General features: G+C 39.4%; 1 protein-coding gene across 1 annotated transcript in view; it reads right to left on the reverse strand.

Moving 5' to 3' along the window:
• Positions 1-14,259, reverse strand: part of LOC114037059 — a 159,588-nt gene extending 145,329 nt beyond the window's left edge. Inside the window, 5 exon segments of the mRNA XM_027853858.1 lie at positions 2,279-3,196; positions 4,018-4,131; positions 6,146-6,272; positions 6,699-6,778; positions 14,141-14,259. Of these exon segments, the coding sequence (XP_027709659.1) occupies positions 2,279-3,196; positions 4,018-4,131; positions 6,146-6,272; positions 6,699-6,716 (1,177 nt within the window). The 5' untranslated portion in view covers positions 6,717-6,778; positions 14,141-14,259.
• Positions 14,260-14,939: the final 680 nt, after the last annotated feature.

The following is a 14,939-nucleotide window of genomic DNA, read 5'->3' on the forward strand; positions in this document are numbered from 1 at the left end:
AAAAAATCCTTGTATCATATTTCTCTGATAAGGGTTTGGTATCCAAGATAAATAGTTAATAAATATACGCGATTAATAGTCATTCTTCAATAGATAATGGTCAAAGGACATGAAGCAGCAGTTCTCAAAAGAAGAATTGCAAAGTATTCACAACCACATGAAAGAATGCTCCAGATCACTAATAATATGAGAAATGCATATCAAAATAACTGTTTCATCTCACATCCTACAAATTGGCAAAGATGACAAAAATGTCAATACTCAATAGTGAAGGAGTTATGGAATGATAGGAACACTATAATATATTGTTGGTGGAGCCATGAAATGGTACAACCATTTTAGAAAGCCATTTGGAATTATGCAAATAAAGTGACAAATATATCCATATATATTGAACCAGAGACTCCATTACTGGGGCTTATACCTCAAGGAAGGCCATCAATAAGGAAAAAGTCCCCATATACTCCAAAATATTTATAGCAGCATTTTTTTGTGATAGAAAAGAATTGGAAACAAAGTAGATGCCCATGGGGAATGACTAAAGAAACTGTGATATATGAATGTAATGGATTATTAATGTACTGTAAGGAATTATGTATGTGATAAATCTAGAGAAGCTGGAAAGATCCACATGACCTAATGCAGTTAAGTAAGCAGAGCCAAGAAAACAATATACACAATAACTACAGCAATGTAAATGAAAAGAATAACCACACACCAAAAAAATCAAAAGTGAATATAACAAAATTATAAAGATTAAGCATAATTGGAATGAAGAGGTATGAGAAAATACTCCCACCTCCAGCCCCCTTCATGGAAGTCAGAACTCCAGAGGTGTTACACATTGAACATGTTTTCAGATTTTTTCGAAGTATTCATCAGTTGAGCTGATTTGTTCCTCTTTAATAAAAATATTGTTTGTTATATGGGAGGACAATGGGGAGGATATTAGAGATAATGATAATGATGTAGAAAATAGAAGACATCAAAAACTTATTTAAACATTAAATAAAATTTGACAAAGAATTTTCTGATCTATTTTGTTTTGTTTTCTGCTATTCCCCTAAGGAAATCTCCCTAATGACAAGAGATGATGATAATTATAGTCTGCATTATGTTGTATTTTATGGTTTACAAAGTGTTTTCTTTGTAATCTTGTGAAATAGGTAGTGCAAAAAGATGAACAAATTTCAAAAATATTTGTCCAATTTTTTAAAAAAACTACTTTGCAAATGGAAAAAATAAACACTTGCTCATTAATCACTTGATTAGGCAATAGAAATCATTGTAATTTTATTCTAGAGCCTTAGACATTTCAAAATATGAGTGGACAAAGAACTCATTCACTCTGGGAATATATTCATTTGGTTTTAATCCACCTGAACAAGAACTTAAGTACTTAAGTAGACTTAATCCGTGATGGTGTGTTGAAACAAGTATTTGAACCTGAAAATTTTATTATGTTTTAGACATGAGTGAAAATAGTTCTCTGGGTTAGCAAACAAAGCAATACAGATTTCACCATAGTTCATCACTGGGTTTTCTGCTGAGGCTGTTATAAAGATAGAGTCACAATCTCAATTGATAGTAAAAAAGAAATTACTAGTAACACTATCCTCAATAACATCACATTTAAGAAACTTTGTGCCAAAAAACAAGCCCATTCATTACATGAATAATATTATTTTTGTTATAAACATGAATATTATAAAGGATTTTGTCAATCACATTATGTGAAAGTTTAGTATTTTTGTCATAACACTTTAGTAAATGTTTGAATTCTATTTGAATTCAAAAATTCTGTTTGAATTAAGTGTGAGCTAAGAAAATTATTTATATGGGTTGTTTTATAAAAAGCACATGTAAGGAATGAAGTTTTTTTTAATTTAAGAAAATGGGAGCTAGTTACTAAAGTTCAGAAACAATTGTTTTGGGGGATAAGAGGACTCTAGAGTTATTTTTCAGTATTTGTGTACTGTTCAAGTTAAACCTTAAGAAGAACTGGGTTGAGGGGGAGGAATATGGGTGTTTCTTTTCTTGAGACATTATCAGAGCTACATTTTACAATGTATATACACAGACTTTTGGTTCAGGAAGTTTGGTGGGAAAAGACAAAAGATAACTGAATAGCAACCATAAATAGTAACAAGTTTTAAGATGAATTTTATTTAAAATTAGAGGAATCAGCCTGAAGTTTTTATGTAGCCTCTGTCCCACTTTGACTTTTAAGCATTTAATAAAGTGACAAGTCTGACTAAAGTTTTTTCTATAATTCATTACATTCCCAATTTCTGTTCTTTGGCATAACGTCGCTGATGTTGGATGACTGATGACTTTCGACTGAAAACTTTCCCACATACACTACATTCATAAGGCTTCTCTCCAGTATGAGTTCTCTGATGCCGACTAAGGTGACTTCTCTGGCTGAAGGCTTTCCCACATTCACTACACTCAAAAGGCTTCTCTTTACTATGAATTCTCTTATGTTGAGTAAGAGATGAGAGGCCAAAAAAGGCTTTCCCACATTCATGACATTCATAAGGTTTCTCTCCAGTATGTATTAACTTATGTCTAGTGAGTAGAATTTTCTGGCTGAAGACTTTCCCACACTCATTACATTCATAGGGACTTTCTGTAGAATGAATCCTCTGATGTCGAGTAAAAGATGATCGATCAAAGAAGGCTTTCTCACATTCATCACATTCGTAGGGCTTCTCTCCAGTATGAATTCTCTCATGTATGGTAAAGGATGAACGGTCAAAGAAGGCTTTCCCACAGTCATGACATTCATAGGGACATTGTCCTGTGTGAGCCATCTGATGTCTCCTTAGGCTACTGCTGTGTCTGAAGGCTTTCCCACACTCATTACATTCATAGGGCTTCTCTCCAGTATGAGTTCTCTGATGCCTGGTAAGTGACGAGCGATCAAAAAAGGTTTTCCCACATTTATCACATTCAGGCCCTCTGTCTTTATTGGGATTTTTAAGAGAGTTCATTGATATTTGCTTGAAACCTCTTTCACGGCAAAGAGATTTTCCCCATGGTTCCCCTTTAGCATTTTGTCTCTTTTTTTCCAACCTGTTTTTAGGTAGAAGATCTTCTCCTCTGAGTCTTTCTATTAAAATTCCTGGTGATTCTAATTCAGAAATATTCTGCTTCAGAAGGGATCCTTGCACTTCAATTCTACTCTCCAAGTCTGAAAAAAGACAACACAAATTTACTCTCCTTGCTAGAAAAAAAAGGAAAACATTTTTATGGAAAGAGGATAATGAAATCAAAAGTAATTCCTACTAAGATACTGATGGTACTGGACAAGTTTTTTAAAAAGCCTGGTAAACTATGGAAAGGTTAGCGAGTAGAAGAGGAGTTGTGAACAGGTAGAACTTGGTGGAGGGAAGGTAATTAGCAAAGTAAGCAGAAAATATGAGAGCCTAACCAGGAACAGAGGCAGCTAGGTGGTACAGTGTTTAGAGTGCTAGGCCTGGAATCAGGAAGACTCACCTTCCCGAGTTCAAATCTGGCCTCAGATGCTTACTAGCTGTGTGACCCCGAGAAAGTCACTTAACCCTATTTGCCTCAGTGTCCTCATCTGTAAAATGAGCTGGAAAAGAAAATAGCAAACTACTCCAGCATCTTTGCCAAGAAAATCCCAAATGGGGTCATGAAGAGTCAGATACAACTAAAACAAGTAAACAACAACAAAAAACCAGGAATGTGGTAACATATAACTCCCTCATGCTTAAAAAGAGGCCAATGATGAGTAAGGACTAGGATAGGATCTGGAAGTTAAATGGTGGTCTCTGGAGAGGATAAACAGAGACAAAGAACTGGAGGCTGGCAAAATGAGAGCAAAGGCCCCACCAACACTGACACAGGAGGAGGAGAGATTTTATATCTGGGTCCATTGCAATGGACCTTTGGGCCTTGGGGCCATGAATATGGCCCCTCATTAACCCTCTGGGTTCTTCCTTCCAGTGCGTCCTCTCTGTCTGGCTTCCATATCAATCATATACTCACCTTGATAGATATTTCTTGGGACCTCTTTCTCTTCAGTTCTCTGCAGATCAAATGCCCAAGGCTCCTTCCCTTGTCCCACTTGGAAGATCATATCACATGTAGAAATGGGAAGCCCTGTTTATACAAAAAAAGGAGGAAACACAGCAGTTTGTCCTGGAGACAGACTGTCCCAGAAGTCAGTCTCAGATCCTTTTTTTTTTTTTTTGCTTAGGTAGGGATGTGAAATATAGACTCATATAATATGAGCATTGGAAGGATCTATATCCATCTAGTCCAAGCCCTTCATGTTCCAGGTGAGGATATTGATATCATTACATGTGAGGATATTAAGAAGTGCCTGACTTCATAGAGATCAAATCATTAATACGCAGTAGAGCTGGGATGAGCCCCGTTCTCCTGACTTTAGCATACTATGGTCCTTCCTCACTGAGAAAGGACAAGACAGAAAAATTCAAAGGGAGTTAGAGAAATTTCTGATGGTGGCTTAGGCAGGTGTTTCCAGGGCCCTTGGGAACAAAAGACAGGGAAGGTTATAGCCTTAGATGGTTGCCAATTTTCAGTTCTATGAATGGGAGCATTTACATCTTCCAAAGGGAAGTAAGTACCTGGTCTCTGAGTCCAAAAAAGGTTATAAATCTCTGGCCTGTGAGCAATTCAAAGGCTCCATAGCTATTAACTAACAATTCTCTCTGATATACCTGTACCTCAAGATTTGTTGAAATGGGGGTCTCTACCTCCTCTATCTTGCTGCCTTCTAGACCTTGCCTGGCCCCCTTCCTGCCTGGTGTTTTTTTTTAACTTTGCAGGCACATTGAGTCTGTACTTTCCTTAGTGCATATGGCCATCCTCATCACATTCTCTTTCTATAATGTGCCCTTCCTCTCCCATCTCTGAGATCCAGTTTTAGAGTAGGAAGTTTTCTTTGTCTTTATCAGTCCAGGTTTCCTCATAGGCTACAAAACAGATCCATACTGTTGTCACCTCCCTCCTGTTTAAGTCCCCATGCCTCTGACCTCAGAAAAATCCTATTTTTCTTCCCTAAACTATCGATTTTTGCTATATAGCCTGCAATAGAGATTCTGATGGGCTGTTCTAAGTTTTGTGTGTCTGAGATGCTATAGGAAGCTCTTGTTTGCAGACACATTGTTCAAAAATTCTACATATGCTCTTTATTCCTTTTCTATCCTTTCTTATCTATCCTATCCCATCACCATATGCCCTGCCCCCTCCACACTCTACTTCTAAATCTGTAGGCTTTCTCTGTACTAGAAATGTTCTTTCTGTTTCTGTTCTAGAGGCACAGAGATGTTCTGAGGTCCTCATCTTCTCCAGCACTCCATCTTTTATCTGGTCCAAGAGAGGCTCCAAGAGAGCCTCATTATCACTTTATAGTTAGGTAGCAGGCACTGGGGATTCAAAACATTTCCTACAGACACCGTTACGGTCCTCCACTCAAATCCTTCTTAGAGGCTTCAACATCATGGCATCAACACGGTGTTACACTAGGTTCTCAGAAGGCATCCCCACACACTCTCCCGAGCTACAAAAGCTTTAAATACAGAGCTATGGCTGGCCTGGATGTCTGTGAAGCTTAGCTGAGTTAAGGGAGCCCCATTGCCAATTTATTTGCTGGGTGGTACATTTTTTGGCCACGGAGAGTCATAAAGACCAAGTTGTAGAGGGATAGGTATCTGCCCTGGTTGAAGAGAGAACTCATGTGAACAGGAGCACAAATCCTTGGAGTAATGATATAAATCTTAATTATACTTCTTACATAAGTGCAACATAGATAACTTCAGTTCACCTGTCTGTATTTACTTAGCTTTTTTCAAGGTTCCACTCAGGCATCACCTCCTATAGGAAGCCTTTTCTGAAGTCTCCCCAGTTCCGAGTACTCTCTCTTGGCTTCTGTTTTATTATCTGTGTATGTGCATGGCCCAAGTATAATTTAAGCTCCATTGCACTGCTATTTATTTCCAACTTTACTGTTCCCAGTGTCTATCCAGTACAGTGCCTTCTTACATATTAGGCACTTAATGAATATTTGTTAAATTAATTCCATTTAGCAAAGAGCTGCATTTTCTTACTACAGGGCAGATTCTGAATCACAGGATGAAGCCGTCCTTACCCAGGGAGATGAGATTTCTGTAGTTCTCCAGCATCACATCTCTGTACAGGTCCCTCTGAGCAGGGTTCAGTTGCCTCCATTCCTCTTGGGTGAAGTTCACAGTTACGTCCTTGAATGTCACCAATTCCTGTAATAAGCACAATCTTGCTCACCCATGGATGCCTCATTCCAGGGAGAAGAGAAGTAATTAAAGGCATTTAAGATAGGTAGAATAGATAGGCAAGGAAGTGGTTTGTATGATGTTAATGGTTCTAATGTGGATTAGGAAGAAGGTTGGGACCAGTGATCTGAAACAGAAAGTACTTTGTCCCCAAGACACTGTGTCTAACACTAGGCTTCAGTGAGGCTGAGCATCAGATAGAGTACTCCTTATAGTGTATCATTTACTAAGGTTCTGAATGCACATTCTTGGGGATGAAGAACTGGGGTTCTGAACCCTGGAATGGACACAACTGGACAGAGAATTTCCATGACAAGGGAAAGAAAAAATACATATGCTCTGGACACTGTGATTTTCATTTCAGGGAAGAGAGAAGAAAGACCAATAATTCACCTGAGACTCAGGAGTCATTTTCTTCTTTATCTTCTTCTGTGTTCCCTCTTGGAGAAAGGTCAAGTCCTGAAGATACAGGGCTGGTGGTTGAAACAGAGGCCTTGTCTTTTAGTTCCCAGATTCAAGAGGCTTAGAAATCACTAAATCACAGGCTGGTGTAATTTTTTCCATTTTTCCAGACCCTACAAAGAGGGAAGCCAGAAAAGAGCACAGACAGAACTACTCCGCCCTCTCCAGGGGTCAGAGTAAACTAGTAGCACATGGCAGGGGATGGATAGAGCAACCAGGCTTGAAGTCACAGCTTTGTCATCAACAAGCTGTGCAATCTGGAACATGTAACTCAAGCTTTCTGTGCCTCAGTCACCTTCTTTTTCATTGAGGGAAACTGTTTCCTATCCTTTTCCTTATCCCACTGGCTATATAAAGAATCATTACTCACATCTCCTGTGGGGCCAGATGACATTGTAGCATTAGGACTAGGGAGGAGGCTCAGGAAAGGAGAAAGAGCATAAAATGAAGGACTAGAACCTTTGGGCTATTATTCTGGTCTTGCCGTGCACTAGTGATTTGACTTTGGGTGAATTATGTAACCTCTCAATTACTATCCATGAAATAAGAATAATCAATCAATCAATATTTATTAAGTACCTACTACATGCCAGGCACTGTACCAAGTGCTGGGGATACAAAGAAGGGCAAAAGACAGTCCCTGCCCTCAAGGAGCTTACAATCTAATGGGGGAAACAACAAGCAAACAAATATATAAAAAGCAAGCCATATACAGGATAAATAGTCAATGATTAACAAAGGGAAGGCATTAGCATTAAAAGGAGTTGGGAAAGACTTCCTGTAAAAGATGGGATTTTCACTGGAACTTAAAGGAAGCTGGAGAAGCCAGTTGGCAGAGTTGGGGAAGGAAGGGATTCCAGGCATAGAGGACAGCAAGAGAAAAAACCCAGGGCTGAGAGATGGAGTGTCTCCATTTTATATTCATACAATGCTAAATAAAGTAATGAGAGTGATTCCACAAAATACCTGTGAAAATCAATTTCATTACTTCTTAGTAACAACTCATTTCATAGCATCTAGGAGCTGAAAAGAAACTCAGAGGGCATCTGGTCCAACCTGTACATGAAACAATTTCTCTTTAACATAGTGGACAAGTCATCAACCAGTCTTTGTTTCATGACCTCTAGTGAGGGAGGAAACTACTATCTACTCAGGCAGTTCATTCCACTTTTGGATAGCTCTAAATGTTAGTGTTTTCTTTCTTTTAGCCTAAATCTGCCTCTCTTTATCTGCTGTTGCTTGGAAAGTTCTTAGCACAATACCAGGCACATAGTAGGCACTTCATAAATATTTGTTCTCTTCCTCCTTCCCTTTTCCTTATAGGGCTAAACAGAATAAGTCTAATACCTTTCCACAGAACAACCCTCCACATCCCTTCTAAGACTTCTCTTCTCAATTAATCAATCAAGATGCATTTATTAAGCACTATATGCCAGGGGAGGAACTATTGTTCCTGTACTATTGGGAAGGAACAATATATACATGAAATAGAATATACAGTATTATGCAAGGTAATTTGGGTACTTGTTGTCTCCATTTCCTCAGCTACTAACTCATTTCCCAATCCCTTGAAATCTGACTTCTGACCCTACCACTCAACTGAAACGGCTCTCTCTAAGGTTATTAACAATCTCTTAACTGCTCAATCCATTGGCCTTTTCCCAGTCCTCACCCTTCTTGAGTTCTCAGCTATTTTTGACATCTTTCACCACTCCCTCTTCCTAGACTTTGTCCTTGGCTACTCTGATACTGCTCTCTCTAGGTTTTCCTTTTCCCTTTCTGACCACGATTTCTCAGTCTCCTTTGCTATATTATCATCTATGGGCTTCTATGTGCTACATGCATGGGTATACCTCAGATCTATCTTGACCCCTCTTCTCTCTTCTCTCTATATTCTTTTTTGGTAATCTCAGTAGTTCCCATGGATTCATTATCATCTCTACACAGATGACTATCAAATTTGTATACCCAGATTTAATCTCTCTTCTGAGTTCCAGAGCTTCATCACCAAGTATATCCTGGATGTCTCAATTTGGATATCTCATAGATATTCCAAACTCACCACGTCTAAAATGGAACTCATTATATTCCCCTGTGAAACACACCCATCATATAGCTTTCTCCATTTCTATCGATGGCACTGAAATCTTTCTAGTCAACCAGATCTTCAATTCTTCACTCACTATCTAATCAACCTCTATATCCAACCAGTTCCCAAGTCTTGTCAATTCTGCCTCCACCACACCTCTTTTATCTGCTTCCTTCTCCACTCATACAACTAATCACTCTAATTAAATCTCTAATCATCTCTCAATTGGAATATGACAACAGCTTCCTAATCACTGTCCCTGCCTTCACTCTCTTGCTTCTTGAATCTATTCTCCAAATAGCCACCAAGCTGATAGTCTTAAAATGCAGATCTGACCATCTTAATTCCTACTCAAAAATCCTGAATGGTTCTCTTTTGCATTTAGTGTAAAATACTAAATCCTCAGTGTGGTATTTAAAGGGAGCTCTCCACAATCTGGCTCCCACCCACCCTTCCAATCTTATTTCATATTAGTCTTCTTCATATATTCTCCATTCCAGGCAAATGGACCCATGCAGGTTTCTTACACACAACATTTCGTCTACCATTTCCATGTCTTTACACAAATGGTTCCCCCATATGTAGAATGTACTTTCTCCTCACCTCCACTTTGTAAAATCACTAGCTTCCTTCAAAAGTATAGCTCAGGTGCTATACTTTCCTGAACCTTCCCCACCTCCAGCATTTATTAGCATTCTTTCTTTAAATTCTTTCTATTACTTTGTGTTTATTTTTTTACAAATTGTATTTCCAGTAGAATGTAAGCTCCTTGAGGGCAGGAACTGTTTTGTTTTTGTCCTTCTATCCCCAGCGCTAGTAGAGTGCTTTGCACATAGTAAGCAATTAATGTTTGAAGAACTAAATTGACAGTGTAAGAGAAACGAGCTGAAGGTAGAAAGAGTCATGTCTGGGATGCAAGAGAATCCGCAGAAGTCATATTCAGAGAGGTAGGAAGAGAATCTGACCAGTATTCATACTATGCATCTTGCTTCTAAAGAAAAGACAGACTTTGGTAAATAAAGAGAAGATACCGTGAAGGCAATTTATAGCATTCTGAACTTGTGAAGAAGGCCAAAAGCTGAATCTTGGGGGAAGAAATTTCTGGAGATATTGAGGGAAAACAGAAAAAAAAAAAAGTCAACTCAAGCTAGATGAGAAAAAAATATGAGGAAAAAGGACTCAAGAAAGAAGAAAGGATTTCAAGAACTTTCAAGAAGAAAATAGTAATTAGGCAAAGTTAAAAAAAAAGTTAAGGAAAACAAATGAGTGAGAGGGTCTAATATTTGTTTAGAGAAAAGTAAGTTAGGTGTGGCTGTCAAAATGTTAAGGGGTAATAAAAAGTAATAAAGGCAGTCAATCTGTAATGGATATAAAGATATTTAAAAAGATGGCAAGAAGTAGATCAATTAATGGTAAAAATGGGGAAATTTTGCAATGACTTGAATTGAATATGATGTCTGTTTTTAGCCACAGCCAAGTGACTGCTTATGCTCCAAGTACAGGCTGGTCTCCCCTCTTAAAAGAAAAGGTAAAAAAAAGCTTGAAGAACACCTGTCCATACTCCAAGGAACAAGAAAGCATTCATTTAAAAAAAAAAAAAAAAAAAGCAAAAACCAACCCAAAGAAGGAAAATTCATATGAACTGACGTACAGCAAAACAAACAGAATTAAGAGAATGTACATGACTGCAATGTAAAGGAAAAGATTGTTAAAAGAAAATCAAATTCTAAGTAATTGAAAGATGGAGCCATGACAGTTGTGTACAAGGTGTTTGAAGGGTTTTCATTGTGGAAGAGGGATTACACTTATTCTATTTGACCCTACAGGGCAGAATTAGAAACAGGGGGGAAAAGCTGAAATAGAGCAAATTTAGGTTTAATTATTAATAATTATTATTAAGGCTTTTGAAAAGTAGAATGAGCTGCTGGAAGAGGTAGTAGGTTTCCCCTCTTTTGGGGTCTTTAAGCAGAGATTGGAAGGTCACTTGCTGGGTGTGATATAATGGGGATTATTTTGGGGGTGTGGGTTGGACTTCATGGGCACTGAAGTTCCTTATAACCCTGAAATTCTGTGATTCTTTCATTTGGAACACAGCACCATGGAAGTCAAGGAAACAAAGTTTCACACATCATTCCATCTTTTCTCATTTCCTCCAGACACTCCCCCATTTTTATCATTCCCTTTAGAATCTCTTGGGCTGATCAGACAGGTAGGAAGAGAACCTGGAGCAAGCCAATATCGTGAAAGCCCAGGATGAAGAGAGTGCCCAGGAGGAGGGAGCTTATGTAGATGTCAAATGCTACAGAGAAATCAAGGAGTCTGAGAACTGAGGAAAGGCCATTATATTTGGCAACTATGGTCTCTTAGTCTTCTTCATTGGCAGTCTTGGAACAGTTTCAGTTGAGTGGTGAAGTAGGAAGCCAGGTTATAATGTGGAGGAGGGGTACGAGAAGGAGGAAAGATTTGTAGAGGGCTTCTTATAAGAACTTGACTGTGAAGAGGACTAAAGAAAAAGGACACTATTTTAGGGAATGATTGGGTCAAGTGAAATTTTCATTATTGTTTTTAAAAAGATTAGAGAGATCAAGAAAGGAGTCAGTAGGTAGGAAGAGATGGAAGATTCTAGAGGGAATGATCAAAGGCAGGGAGTGGCTGGAGGAAATGAGAAGAGAATGGCACGTGAGTTTGGCATTTAAACACCTTTACAAAAACCCATTCTTCCAGGCTTATTTTACTTTACTCTCTTTTAATTCACTCTATATTCCAGTTAAACTGGCCTGATGGAATTCAGAATTCCTTCTCCCATCTCGGTACTTCTACAAAAATTGGCCCCCATGCCTGGAATGCACTTCTTCTTCCCCTCTGCCTCCTAAAATATCTGGTTTCCTTTAACGTTCAGCTCATGGGCCATTTCCCACAGGAAGCTTGTCATGAACCCCTAGTCCTTAGTGCCCCTTCCTCTTCAAATTATATTGCATACATTTATCTGTTTACATGCTGCATTTTCCCAGTAAAATATAAGCTACTTTTTTTGTTTTTGTTTTGTTTGTCTTATCTTGGTATCTAGGATAGTATCTTGCAGGTAGTTAATAAAAGCTTTTGTTGGATTGGATTGGAAGGACTGTGTGATAGAGAGTACTGAAAGAGTTCAAATAATGTATTAATTCCTGAGAGACATCAAGTAGAATGGGGCCTGAGCAAATACCACTGGACTTGGCAATTAGTAGGCATTTTTCATGGGGTTAGTAGTACAGTTAACATCTGCTTACATGTTGATTAGTAAATTGTTATATACTCTGTTAATGAATGACAGTAGAACCTTATTCATGATAGCTGTGTCCAGTTATGTATGTGACTATGGTAGCAATTCCATTAAGACAACACTATTAATATCTGGCACTACAAGATATGATGGATGTAGGCATGAAATAAATTTCCTGGCAATTTTAAAGATTTCATTACAACTTGTCCATATCCTTTAAAAATCTAAATGATGGGAAACTTTCATAAGTGAGTAATATTTTGATAAGAAGAGGGAAAGGGGGAGGAGCAGCATAATGAAGTTGACAGAACACTGCATCTGAAAACAGAAGAGTTGATTCCAATCCCAGGCCTGCCATTTACCATCTCTCTGACCATGAACAAGTCACTTCCCTCCTCTAGGTCTTAGTTTCTTCATCCAGAAAATGAGAGTTTTGGACTAGCTGAATTGCAAGTTTCCTTCCAACTCTAGAATCCTATGATCCTAAAGCACCGGAAACACATGGCATATGGCATGAGCAAAGGTATGGAGACAAGAAGGAGTATTGTGCACATGTAAATGGACAGCAGGAAGGTTGACTTGTTATAGCTGAGGATGCATAACAGAGCAAAGCAAAAAAAAAAAAAAATGGACTAGATAGGGCAGGTGGTTGATTATGCAAGATTTTAAGCGCTAGCTTTGAAGCCAGGAAGACCCCCTAGGTTCAAGTCATATCTTTTGACACATACTGGCTGTGCAACTCTGGGCAACTCATTTAACTTCTAGCTCTAGGCAAATCTCTACATTGGTAGAGAAAATTTCCTCACTTGGGAGTTTCCTTTACAAACGAAATCACAGGTCCTGTGCCTCTCCTTATCTTTGAATTAAATAATTGCTCACATTCCTAATACAATTATGATTATAAAGTTTTAAATATATTATCTAATGACCCTGTCCTGTGATCTGTTGTAGAATATAAACTCACACTCACCCCATGATGAGAAATAGAATGTAAATTCTTTGAAGGGTGTAGGGTATTTTTTTTTTTGGTATTTGTAGCCATGCCATCCATAACATGGCAATTTGCATGTACCACTTACAAAAACAACAACAACAACAAAAAATGGATCTAGGGGTATATGAAAGGACCCATTTTGCTGGGAACCAACTGACTTGCCCTTGCTCACTCAGTGACTAGTAAGAAACAGAACTGTAGCTCAAATCCAGGTCTATCTTATTGCAAATCTAGTGCTCTTTCTACCACACCCATACTGTCAGGACATTGACAGTTTGAACATTCTAAAATGAGCAGTAATGGGACTCTTTTTTTAAAAAAATCGATAATTTTTTTTTTGTTATTCTGAACTTGACAAACACCAACAAAAATGAGCACTACTACCATATGCAAAGAAGAACAGAAAAAAGTTGCATATGAATTCTCGAATCTCTATTACATACAGTTGGCTTTTAATATATATATACATATAATATATATGTATGTATAATAAATTTAACATCTTAGTTTCAAAGCAGTGTCTTCCTTCACCCACTGTAGACTCTCGAACTAGGTAATGACTGATTGAATTGAAGAGAGACGAAAATGAACCAAGCGTGGCAGATACTGGAGTCTGTAAGACCTGCCAGACGGAGGTGAAAGTGATGGAGGAAGAGAAAATGGCCAAGTAGAGCACATCTTCTGGTCTAAAGGATGGAAAAGACAAGAGCTAGCCACACTCGGACAGAGGGGATGAAGCACGGGGAGGGGTCGCTGGTGCCAGCCTGGCCGCTGGGGGCGGGGGCAGGGGTGGTGCCAGGCTCAATCCACACCCGCACACCTGCGCACACAAGCCAGGGAGGAATTGGGAGAGGGTTCCGAAGGTCTCATTTAAGGCTCAGCGGGACGGAAGGGGATTCTCCAGCGGCTCCTCGAGCCCCCGCCCCTGGCACGGGACCCGCACGCCAGCACAACCCCCGCTGGCTTCTAATGACACAATCATTCACGCACACACACGCACACGAGTGGGGGCACAGAGCAGCCTTTACCTCCGGACCAAGGCTGGTCCACAGTCCTACCCTCCCGCGCCACCAGGGTACGCCTGCGCGTGTAACCCCCAAGGTGAGCCCCCAATTTCTTCAGACCACTGTTTCCTGCTCCCGGACTCCATTTCCCATAGGCCTCAGTGGCGCCCTGCGCCCCAGAAAGGCCTGGAGGTGGAATCTGGGAAGTTGAGTGCGAGCGTCTGCTGGGCTCAGTGCATTCTGGGTAATGTAGTCCTGCATTCCGGGTCTGAGCAGTTCCCCTGCCTGGGAGTTCTACCTCTTCTTTTCTCCTACTCCTTCACATCCACAGAAGACCCAAAGGCTTGGTGCAAGCAATAGCACCTGTTTGGTTTAAATTATCTTAGTTTGACTGCATATTGATATGTTACTCTCGCTCGAGGTACTCCTCCCAAATCTAAGCATATCAGTGAAGTGTTGGGCACTGGTTATTTAAAAATTAAAAAACAAAAAAACAAAAACTACGTAACACTCAGCGAAAGCCTTGGAGAAAGTTACAGCACAGAGATTTTAAAGTTGGGGGCATTCAACATCAAATGAAGGAAACTTCAGACGAGAGGAGAGCCGGGAAGGGTTATTTGTGGAGCACCCCCCACTCTGCACTACTCCCCCAAATTGGCGTTGGCACTTTTAGGTCGGGTTCCCAAAGGGGTGACTATTCTCAAGCTCAATGGGACTGCACTTCTCACACTAGAAGAACTCAGGAGATAGTTCCTAGCAAAGTCATTTATTGAAATGATTCTCCCCCGTGTCTCCACACCTCCTCCACAGCCTACTTACCTTA

Source organism: Vombatus ursinus, unplaced genomic scaffold (assembly GCF_900497805.2).
Source record: "Vombatus ursinus unplaced genomic scaffold, bare-nosed wombat genome assembly UNPS02010219.1, whole genome shotgun sequence".
Taxonomy (NCBI): domain Eukaryota; kingdom Metazoa; phylum Chordata; class Mammalia; order Diprotodontia; family Vombatidae; genus Vombatus; species Vombatus ursinus.